The sequence below is a fragment of the Lissotriton vulgaris genome, chromosome 3_1, assembly GCF_964263255.1.
Source record: "Lissotriton vulgaris chromosome 3_1, aLisVul1.2, whole genome shotgun sequence".
Classification (NCBI taxonomy): domain Eukaryota; kingdom Metazoa; phylum Chordata; class Amphibia; order Caudata; family Salamandridae; genus Lissotriton; species Lissotriton vulgaris.
The window spans coordinates 151252060-151264403 of NC_141689.1; the positions used below are offsets into that span (position 1 = coordinate 151252060).

Below are 12344 nucleotides of genomic sequence, written 5' to 3' on the forward strand. Positions count from 1 at the left end.
AAATCCCATATTGATATATCTGGCCTTTTATCAACTTCTTGAGTTGTAGCGCTACAATGGTTACCTAGTCCCTGGACGCATACAAAGAGGTTTTAATGGAGCATCTAAAAACAGAGAGAGCACAAGAAGGTAAGTATACTAAGGCCAGATAGCTCACAGGTTGGCAAGAGTAAGACGTAAAAAATGCATATATATATATATATATATATATTCCCATCTGCTCCAGAAGACAGTTATCAATTGCCTGGAAAGTTGGATGTAGACCTTTAGAAGAATTGATGGTACAGGAGTAGTGCATGAAATGGAAGGAACTAGCTACTTCGTGAAATATCCTAAAAGTTAATTTGTATTTCTCATAGATAGACTTTACGTTGTTTGCAGGTTTAATCTCACCATCATAATGACTGTGATGAGAAAGAGGGGTGAGGTGGTAATGCTATTGAAAAGATTATGTTATGTATGGCACACAAACAGTACATTCAGACTGTAATGTACTTTTTTTTTTTTGTTTCTTTGTACCATTGCACACATTTTAATAAAGAAGTTGTTTCTTTAAATTGGTTTGGCGCTTAAAAAGATCAATAATTTTATTATGTGTTTCCTGCTTTTTTAGGCCCATGTTTGACTATGTTCTGCATAACCTGGCGTTCATCTATACAGTAGAGCAGATCAACAAAAACCCTGAACTCTTACCAAATCTCACATTGGGTTATCACATTTTTGACTCTTGTGCAAGTGACATAAAAGCTCTTCAGAGCACTCTGACCATCCTGTCACAGCAAACAAAAATTGTTCCAAATTACGACTGTCAGAGCAAAAACATTGTGGCTGGTTTCATCGGCGACTTATCTTTGCCAATCACCAACACGATGGCTCAAATCTTGGAACTGTACAAGTATCCACAGGTAGGAGGCTGCTTTATTTCAATTGTTTCAATCAATTGTAGCACTAACATGTGTGACCATGTGTAAGATTCCAGGAACCGGCAGAAGCGTCTTGGAATTGGCAGAAAAGCGTGTTTTTTTTTGTTTGAGCTCACCGTGAGTTTATATTATAGTGATGAATCAGCACATTGTCGCAGGGAGATATTTTTTCGATGGTTAACTCACAATGTGGCAAGTGGGCACATGTATATGGATATTACAAGCATGCCAAGGGTAGCACGAAGTTCATGTTTCAAGTATGGAGCACGTGGTGCTTTTCTTCAGACATATTTTTTTTTTCCTCGAGATTTAGGGCCAGATGTAGGTGGACATTTGAGGCCATTTACCGAGCGGTAACGGCCTATTTTGGCCGTTACCGATCGGTAAATGGGTGACAGGTATGTAGGGGGCATTATTTTACCAAATCGGTAAAATTACCAATTCGGTAAAATAAAAAATCGGTAATTTTACGCACCCAGATGTAGGTGGGACTCTTCAGAGTCCCAGAGGACTTACCGAATCGGTATTTTACCATCAAATCCAATTTGATGGTAAAATACCGATTCCGGTGTGCATGCACATCTGTGCATGCACACCTATGCCATGTGACAGGCAGACCTGCCCTTAAGGCATGTATGCCTGCCACATGGCACCCAAGCCTGTTTTGGGGGTGCCAGAGGGTGTCAAAGTGACACCCCCTGCACTCTTGTGAAAATCGGTATTTACCGATTCGGTAAATACCGAATCGGTAATTCCCATTCATTCCTATGGGCTTCAAAGCCCATAGGAATGACTGGGCATTACCGATTCGGTATTTACCGAATCGGCAAATACCGAATTCTTCCGAATCGGTATTCCAGCACATCTGGAATACCTACATATCCACCCCTTAGATTTACCGATTTTTAATTACCGATTCGGTAAAATTCGGTAATTAAAAATCGGTAAATCTATTTCACCTACATCTGGCCCTTAATTCTTTCACGAGGGAGGACAACTCATCTTCTCTTGCTAATTACACATTACATTTTCCTTTTCACAATAAGAAGGTTATCTATGGGCTCTGGCCTCCACAGTGTAGTTGTTTCAATTTGTTGCATATATAATGTGGACCTTACTGGTTACCATAGTTGTGAACAATAGCCCTTGAAGAAGGGAGAGTATCCCGAAATGCTTGGGCTACAACAAAAGACTGTGTTCAAGATTGAACTCTGTTGAAATTGTATTTCAATCATATGAATGTATCATTGATTTGAAATTAGAAGTTGATGGAATTCAAGAGGTGAAAAGATGAATAAACCACGACAGTGGTCGACATAGTTATAAACTGAAAAATTGTTTTTGAGAGTATTGTTAAAGATTTTTATATATGATATTCTTTCAATATGAGTGAGTAGCATACATGATATACTCGTTAGCAGTGGCCTCCGGGGTCCAAAGCAGTGTTGTCTTTGGCAAAATTAGAACTAGGTAGAGAGTATGACTGCCTACATACACACCCGGTGAGCACGCCCCTGCAAAGGTATAATAGTGTGCACCAGAAATCACAACACGTTTACAGATTCCAGGAACTGCCATGGATGAGGTAATTTGCACTGATGTGCTATGCAACACCATGTGCTCCCTCATTAGCAAATTGTACAATCCTTCATAGTCCTGTACCTTGCTTCCAAGAAGCCAGCCTTCCAGAGCCTTAATAGCACAGTCAATAAAGTCTACCTGGTTCTGGGTGTGTCCATTCTGGGTGTCTCTGAACTTAATACTGTACTGTTCCGTGGTTAGGCCGAACCCATCAATGAGTGTACTCTTCAAAACTGAGCAATTGTCAGCATCCTTTTCTGTAACAGTGAGGAACTTATCCCTACCTTTGGTAGCAAAGGAGAGCCACAGAATAGCTGCCCACTGCCCTTGAGGGATCCTCTGAATTTTACTGGCCCTCTCTAATGCAGCGATCCATTCTGGATGTCATCCCACTTCTGGTAAGGAGGGACAATCCTGCTCAAGTTCCTAGTATCAAAAGAGTTTTCCCTGACTCTAGGGACAGTCGGGCTGCCACATTGGACTCTACTCCCAAATCTTTCATAGCTCTCTGGACATCCAGAGCCTCTTTGTCCAGGGCCAACTGGTCTCGCCTGAGCTGGAGTCTAACCTTCTCAAGCTTGATTCACTGATACTCCCTGTCCACAGAGTCCTCTCTCTGACTAGAGACATAGGTCCTTATGAACTGTCCAGAAGCATAGGATTCAACAGAGGGAGACCTGGAACTCGTCTGTCAACTTTGAACCTTCCCACGAGTAATACAAGAGAACCTAGCTCTAAGGACACCCTCTGCGCCCTCTGCCCCATTCCCTTGGTCAGAGTTCACTAGGGTGGAGTTCTCAGACTCCTCGTGGTCATGCTCAGTATTAAGGTCACTAGGAGTGACTCCATCTGACCCTTCTTCTGGAGCATCTTCACCCACCTGGTCTTGACCTCCCGCTCTCTCAGGGTTTTGGACATTTTCGAGGACAAGCAGCTCTAAGAGGTGCTTAGAGGTTGGATTACTCCATGTCTTCAGTTTTTTAATCTACTCAGGGTACTAAGTTCCTGGAACATGAAACCACTGTATCTAGCAACCAGAGGGTACTAGGATCCCACACTAAAGATATGGTTCTAGGTGTAGTGTGGGGTTGAACCTGTCTAACCTAGTGGAAACTAAACTCTCTGAGGTTGGAGAAAGGGTTGTGCTAGACCCTTAACTACCCAACTGTAGGTTCACTAGAAGTTACTTATTCTACGCTGTATTTACATGTGCCTTATGTTAGTGATGGTTTTTCAATTAATCTATACCAAGATTAGCTTGTAAAACAATGCAATTATGAATCCCAACCACACAGTGTATATGTAAAAATAGGTATTCATTATAAAGTACTCACTAACACATACAAGTATCTCCTACCCAGAGATATACACAATGCTTACAATATTTAGCAAAGAAAACAGATAAGTAGCACAAAATACACAGTAGTCAGCCGGAAGGGACCAAACCATATACTAAGATAGTGGGTTGCAAACCACGAACCAAGTCAAGACCATACCGAGAAGACATAGAAGCACTCTGGACCCAAGGAAGCACCCAAGGTAAGTAATCAGGTGCCCTACGAAGGTCATTGGCAGAGTGGGGACACAGCCACGTGCTCCGTTCAAGTCAATGGGTAAGTCGCGGTTGCAATTTTAAAGAAGAATGACCCTTCCAAGTGGACCCTGAAGTAACGCCATGGAAGACAGAAGGTTGGAGATCCACCCCACCCGTGAATACCCTAGGAAAAACAGGATACCCACACCAGGGAAGCCGGGTGCATATGTGTGAAGTGGCATCAGGAAATACCGTCAAACTCAAAGGAGGACTTCAGGAAGATGCCGCTGGTGAAGAAGGTGAAAGTGTCCGGTGGAACGCAAAGGTAGGTTCAAGATGTAAAATTACCTGCAAGCAGAGGGGACTGAGTCTGTGCCACTCAGGAGTGACCAGGGGCACTTAAGACGAATGCCGACCAATGTTGGGTGTTGCAGGAGAGCTGATGATGACCTTGGAGCTGTAGCTGTGGGGACCCGGCGACGCTGTGGAATACCAGGAGCCATTCACCAGCTGTCGGATGTCGAGAGTTAAGGGGTCGGTGTCCGGCAAGAGCACCAACAAGTCTTGGCAACTACCAATGTGGCAAGCAAAAAGATGCAGAGTTTGGGACCAGCAAGGCCCATGAGACTCACCAAGAGGAGGGGAGCCCGAGCAGGCCCCAAGCAAACAGGGCAGTCCACTGGGATGAAAGAGGTCCCTTGAGAGGACCCGAAGATCTCTGTAGATGGGAGTCTACTACCCTTAGCAATGTCCAGCCGACTCTGTGCACAGGGCCTCGGTTCCAGCGGTACCAGCGAGGGATACTGGCCTCAGACTCGGTCTGAGGGCAGGGCAGGCCTCGAGGGAGTTTCAGAACCGTCAACTGTGTTACGAAGCCTGTTGGAGTCCGGAGGAGCCTAAGATCTGCAACCCAATCAGTTACGTTGTGGTGCCTGCAGATGCAGGGGTGTGACTCCATCACTCGAAGGGAGATTCCTTTGCATGTCTTTGATGTCCACAGGCCATGGGGGGGACCTGTATGGAGCACGGACATGGTTGAGGCAACTAACTTGCAGGATGATGTGGCTCGGAGCAGATGGTCTCTTCCCGGTTGCAGTCATGGTGAAGGTTGATGCGGTCAGTACGACTGGTTAAGCCTGACATGGTCAGGATGTTCAGATGGTTGAAGATGATGCTGAATTGGATCTGAATCAAATGACATGATGAATCTAAGGACCTGCCCACAGGTGAGTTCTAAGTACTCTAAGGAAAGGGTTGGGATGATTCAGGGGACCCCTAAGGAGGGTCTGGACAGTGGGGTGGATAATCCACTCCACTCCTTCCTTAGTCCAGTTTCACGCCAGAGCGGGAGCCGACAGCTCCCTGAACTAGTTTGAAATGGAGTATGCAAGGAGGGCACCAAGTGTGTCCTTCAAGCAGTCTCAGTGGTGCTGGCAAGCACCCCCACCCTGCCCCAATACACTAAACCCTGTCTGGGAGGTGGTCACACCTCCCTGAGACAGGATATCTATTGTTCTATCTGCCCCTGCTCGAGCTTTGCTCAGCAGCAGGAGGGCAGAATTGTGTCTCTGGTCAGCAGATGCCCTAGCTTGCTGTCCGATTCAGGAAGACTGGTACTGGGAGCACTGAGTGCCTCCTAGAGATTTACAGTGCATCGAATCATACCTCCCATACCGGATACAGTGTGGGGGGTATGATTCCAACATGTCAGGGTTTGTTACAGAAAGTCTAGAGTTAGCACTGCGTACTGACGCATGGCCACTCTATATATCGTAATATCTGATGCACTTACAACCTGGGAGTATGGGCTCCGAAAGCAGTAGGGGTGTCCTGCTCATGCAAGGGCAGCCTCACACTTAGAACAGAGCACCCTGCCTTCAGGATTGAAACACCTTCTTTAGGGATGACTGATAGGTTTTAAATGCAGTGACATTAGATTTAGGGAAACCTGTATCTTTCGTAAGTGGTGGTAGCACCAGCCTACACAGGCTGCAGTGGCAGGCCTGTAGTCAGAGTTTGAGTGGTCTCCCATAAGTGGCACAATACATGCTTCAGGCCATGGGGGACCCCTGGTGTAACTATGCCCCGGGTACCTCAGTAACATATACTAAAGACTTATAAGGGTACACCAGCAGCCAATCTGGGATGCACCTAAGTACTTACCATACCCAATTTAGGGGAGAAAGCACAGACAATGGGGTCTTGATTAGCAAGATCCCAGTCAGACTAGTCAGAAATAGACTTAACATCAGGCAAAAAGTGGGGGTACCCATGTAAGCAGATTTTTCTTTCCTACACACAGTTAGGTGTTTCTCTTTCTCCTATTCAATGGCATGTTTTATGCTGTTTTTTGTCACCTTTTGATAAATGTTTGCTTCAAGAACAGTAGGCTCGGGTCTGATGGCTAAGAGAACTAATGCAACCACTGTAGGGGCCAGTGTTTGATCTCATGTATACAGGTCCTTTTGGATAAACGTTTGTGTTTCAAATAAACATTATGTTATATCCTGCATATGATTCATTTAATATTGTCTTGTTTTTTTATGGGCCAGTAACTGACGTCCAGATTGCTTTAGACTCCGGGGTGGTGTGCTTCCCTTGAACAAATGCCTGTTTTGCCTGATATTTCATGGTTGTGCTCTGAACAAGACAATTTTCAAGCATTTTTGAAAAGCTATCAGACTCTTCCAGATCCCTCAGCCGGTACAATATTGTTTCTTTAAAAACCATCCCTCCATTGAAAAAGGGCCACACGTCCTTTATTTACCTTACATAAGAAAAAAGATCTGTCATTCAAAATGCTGCCAGTAGTCATTAAATATTCAGTTTTGTTGTCTCAGTATTTTCTTTCCCTCTTGCAGATCAGTTATGGAGCTGCGGATCTTCATCTCAGTGACGAAAGGACGTTTCCAGCCTTGTACCGGACTGTCCCAAATGAGCTCTCCTACTACGAAGGAATCGCTCAATTATTAAGACATTTCGGATGGACCTGGGTTGGGATCCTGACCTCAGACGATGCCGGCGGAGAGAAAGCCCTGCGAGAACTGACGAAGGTTGTGGCTCAGATTGGAGGCTGCATTGAGTTCTCTCATGTGTTAACACCACATGTGTCTCTAGTTAAAAGCTCAAACTTGGATCTCATCATAAACGCTACCAGAAAATCAACAGCACAGGTGATCATTTTATACAGCAGCACAGCAGCCATCAGTCACTATTTCGATTCCGATAAGTGGATTGAAATCCCTCATAAAATTTGGATTACGTCATTGTCTCTCTCTAGTCTTGTTGATTATTATGATTCTAGAGACGTATTAAATGGAAGTCTGGCATTTTCAATCAAAAAAGGAGAAATAGAGGGGTTTGAAGAATTTCTGCATGATGTCACTCCATCAATGTTTGTAAATTATTCAGCTCTGGAATCGTTATGGGAGAAACACTTTCAATGCGAATTGAGAGAAAATTATGGGAACTCCTCTCAATCACCACCGGTTTGTTTTGGTAATGAGACCTTTCAAAGTCTTGACTTGTACATGTCTTTCTCCACCAGACTCCTATATACGTATAATGTTAACATAGCGGTCTATGCATTGGCAAAAGCCATAGATGACATGTTTTCATCTGATCCCAGACCAGGAACTGCTTGGAGATCAAAGCTGGACAACAAACAGTGGAAGGTAAAAAGAATCGCTTGCGAAAGTGAGGCATGGCAGGAGCCCCTTTCTTATTGATCAATTACTGTACAGAAGGGCAAGCTGTGTGTGAAAGTAAGGGGTTGATGGTATTTGATGGTGGGTAGATTAAGTGGTAGAGGGTTAGGAAGAGGAGGGTTGATGACCAAATGTTGGATATTTGTCAGTTTTATTGAAATGAATAATGCATCAATGTTTTGACTTTTCCATAGAAGACACATTAGTGAACTTTGTCGAGGCCAGTGGGTCCTCGTCTTCACCTTACATCCTCCACACACACACACACAGGATTCATAATCTCAGATATCCAAAATCTGCAGCAATATAGAAGTCAAGCCTGCTAATTCGGGTCTACAACCCATGTACAGAAAAAATACTATGTTATATATATCATAGTTGCTGAGGACAAAAGGCCACCACTCTCTTTTTCACTTTGACTTACCTTTCACATAGAAATATCCTACTTGCCTCCTGTCCCTAAATCATTCCCAGAAAGGACTCTTCCATGCCGAATGTGAGCACCACCACTGTTTCTCATTAGCTTACTTTTGTTACGGCGGGATTTTTGATCTCTTATCAGATCACTATAGATCTACATCCCAACTCAGGTCGACTGAACCTTTGTTACCTGTCATAGAGTAAAAAGCAATCCACTACTAGGTTAATCAGTTTAAGACTCTACACAACTCTGAAGAACCACTTACTACGAATAAGTTTTAAAAGTTTTATTATAAAGCCAAAGATAACTGGAGATACAAACATCTCAATATAAGGTTCAAAAGATACACTGGCATTAGTACAAACATGAATTCTCTAAATGCTCTTAGGCGACAGAAGAATACCACCAAAACTAATTCAAAGATTATCAAGGTTGCAAGAATAGACACAAATTGTAACTTGTGCGACATTTACAAAAGGGAAAGAAAATCCAAATTAGACTGTCCCTACACTAGACTAAGTGACATCCCTACTTAGCAAGATCTTAACCTAAAAAGGTGTCAGCCGTGGTGACTTCCAAAGAAGATCACTCACTTTCCCTTAGTCTTTGTTGTAAATCTGTGCATCGCAGTTTTGCGCTATCTGCCTACCCATCCGCTCTCTTAGGTTCCTCAGGCCATCTGCTCTACCTCCACCCAGGGGTGCTGTCCCTAATACAAAATCGCAATTACAGTAGAAACGCCCCTCAGAGACGCCCCTCATGTACACCCCTCACGTGGTGTTGGTTCTGGCTTTTTCCATGCTGATACTCCTCTGGGCTCATCGTTAGCGTTGACCTTGCTTCTCAGGCTCTTCTCCGGCAAGACGGTACCCCCCAGGAAATTCCTGAACCCTCCTCCAGGCCTGTGCCTGTCTCCCAGAACAGAGCTCTATTCATCACTCTCCTGATTGGAACCCCCTTGCACCTGCAAACAGACACCCATGAAGTGGGCCCCAAATTCCGGCCTCCAGCTTATCTCACAAGTCGTAAACCTTCGAGCATGGTCCACGATTTATGCTTAACACGACCTGATTCTAACTAGCACATGCAGATCAAAAGAAACGACCTTATCTCTTCAGGCCTACTAGAATTACATGAAACGGGCCTGTGCACACTATGAACCTTTATTTCTCAGCCTAAACAGTATTCTAACTTATTACACACAACTGGTTATAGGGAACACTTCTATAAAACGTATATTTCCAGTTCTATGATCAATAATACTTTGAATTATGACAACAGTAATCCATATCATGTGAAATTGTAAAGGCACGTATTCTTTCTCAGTGAACTGCCATGAGGCCTACACATTTCTACGTTTAGCAGCATTACATTCTCCTCTGCAACAGCCACATAACATGGAATTTAATATAATTCTAACATCTCTAAACACTCCTACATTAGCTTTTCATACTGGTATATGCACTCTGTATTAATTAAACACTCTTATATGTGTGCACTCTATAAATTCGACACTCTTATATGTTTCTTTAACTAAACTGGCGCAACGTGCTTGTAAATATGGTGCACCTCTACATTTTACTTAATTTGCGCTCTCTCAGTTCCCCCCTTTGATGACCTTTGGAGGTCATCACCATCACAACACCATCCCTGAGGGTATGAATTGAATCAAACAGAACTCGTGGCAGTGCTCCCTCGTTTCATCATCTCTAGAGCCCTCAGACTCCTATACTGGTTATCCTGCATCGCAGCTAACCTCTGCTCCTGCTCTCTCATGGATCTTTGCAACTTATTTGATCTATACCATTGATACAGCCGCACCAACCCCCACAATGTGATTACACAAATCACTATTATGATGATAGGTTTCAGTATGTACCAAATGAAACCCTTCCCTAGGTTGGCAAACCAACCTCCAACTTTACCCATTCCATGACCCACTTTTTCCCACACATTCACCTGTGTCAGATCCTCAATCTCATGATGAATTTCAGTAATGTTCTGTATATATTTTTCAAGAGGTTTTGAATTGTCTGGAATGTAAGTGCAACATTCCTGGACCTTCAAAGCCTTACAGACTCCTCCCTCTTTGGCTAACAGAACGTCTAAAGCAAGTCGGTTCTGGAGAACCATTGCCCTTATCAATTGCATCTCTCCCTCCACCAGCATTAGTGATCTAGCAGTGCTGGCAGACAACCTATCTACAACTGTTGCCAATCTCCTAATCTTGAAATCATTCAGTATTATCCCTAAAAGAGGGAACAAAGCACCAAATACGTCTCCAATTACCTCATCATTGCTTACATCCCTTCTCCCTCTGGCTTGAGTTCCTCCCTCTATGATTTCTAGATCCTTAGCATGGTATATTTTGGGGAAGACAATTGCTAAATAACATGATCCGTACCAATTATCCGGTAGTTTCACGTATGCATTTCTTCCACAGACAAAATATACATTCGGGATCACCTGCATTCCCTTCAAGAAATCCTTTGTATGGTATTCTATTTGGAAAGCATGTTCACAACTTACTTCTCCCACAAACACATTCTCATAGTAGGTTTTACCCCTGTATATACATAGTTTCCCTCTTTGCACTCGATCTAAAGCTATTGGACCATTACTACCCTTCCTTTTGTGAGACTTTTCCTCCTCAGTCCAATCTGTTTTCCATTGGCCCGAAGCCTTTAGGATCTTCTGCCTCCTATATCGATCATCCACCTGCCCTATAAACCTTTTCTCAACTTCTGACACTTTACAAGTCAAATTATTTCTTCGGGCATATGAAGTATCCAGCGTTCTCCAAGGAATGAAAAATTTCCTTAATAGATCTTCACTCTTATAGTAATCCCACTTGTTCATGTGTTTGTAGGCCGGGACCTCTGGTAAAACAGCGTCAAAGTTTGAAAAATAGTACTCAAAGCTATCGCGTCCATAAAATATACTAAGCAACAAACTACATGTGATTCCATAAGTCAATGGAAGATGATGGTACCTAATATCTTCGTCTACAGAAGCTGGCAATTGCATGCAGACATAGCAGTCCTTTGCATCCATAGCATCAATGTATTCATAAAGTAATTTAGCATATGCATTTGATTTGAAATTTCCTTGTGATTCATCTACGTGCAACCAACGAGCTTCTGCTGCTAGCAAAGCTTTATCTTTCTCTGTATTGTCCCCCTTTTGACCAGCAGTAGTAGGTTTCGGTATCACTACAACTTTTGCTTCTTTTGTTGCCTTCTCTTCATTTTCATGTCCCACTATATATGATACAGTAACTACTAAAACTATAAGAAAAATTACTCCCACTAAAAGTGTGCCCACTATGCATTTTGCCTTGCGGTTCGGGTTGCCGGCCTTCATGATCTCAAGACAGTGTAGTTCTATTTTTCTGCTACAACACAAAGTCTCTTTTCTTTGCTCCTTCAACAGTGTTTTCTTTGCTTATTCGGTCTTTTCGAACCACACCTGGAAGCTGATAATCCCTTTTGCAAGATCAGTCTTTTGAATTATAGCAACAGACAACCCTAGCCCTTCTCCGTCCACTAAATGGAAAAGTCCCTAAATTTCTTCTTCTTCCACTTGGCGCTAGGTTATCTCTCAATTTGTTTATTTACAACGTCTTTAGCAGTCTATAATCATGCGTGTTCCAGCGGCTCTAATCACGTATTCTAAAATTTCTAAGCGAAGAATGATCTCCTCGAGTGCTGGTATCGTTGGACCAAAAGTCGGAAATTCTACTCTGTTTAAAACCAGTTCTCTTATTCTGCTCAGATAAGGAGGATTGGGGACAGTGAGTGTCAGTAACCCTTCGGTCTCAAGTCCAGGTACCAACAACACCACTTCCAATGTTATGATTGGGTCAGTACTGGTCACTGTTACTTCCCTCACCCTCCCGGATCTCCGTGCACTAGACATCTGCTGCTAGGTAGGTCCACTCAGGAGTGGCGTATCTTCTGCAGGGCACTCGCACCCTCCTTGTTCTTCTTAGACCCTCCTGTTCTTGATTCTGTGCATTTTCGTCCGGATCCGAGTCTTCAGATATAGGAGCAAGAGTTCTCTCTGGAGTTGGCTTCAAGCTCAGCCTCTTCTTCCTTTTAGGCCAACTAGCTTCTCCACGCATTGTTCTCCTATTTCTTGTCCTCACACTCGGTTCTTGATCACTTTTGGCTTGATCA

General features: G+C 43.5%; 1 protein-coding gene across 1 annotated transcript; it reads right to left on the reverse strand.

The window, feature by feature from the left end:
- Nucleotides 1-9834: 9834 nt before the first annotated feature.
- On the reverse strand, nucleotides 9835-11529 carry LOC147726129 (uncharacterized). The gene has a single exon (XM_086962886.1). The coding sequence runs from the start codon at nucleotides 11527-11529 to the stop codon at nucleotides 9835-9837; it is 1695 nt and encodes a 564-aa protein (XP_086819012.1).
- Nucleotides 11530-12344: the final 815 nt, after the last annotated feature.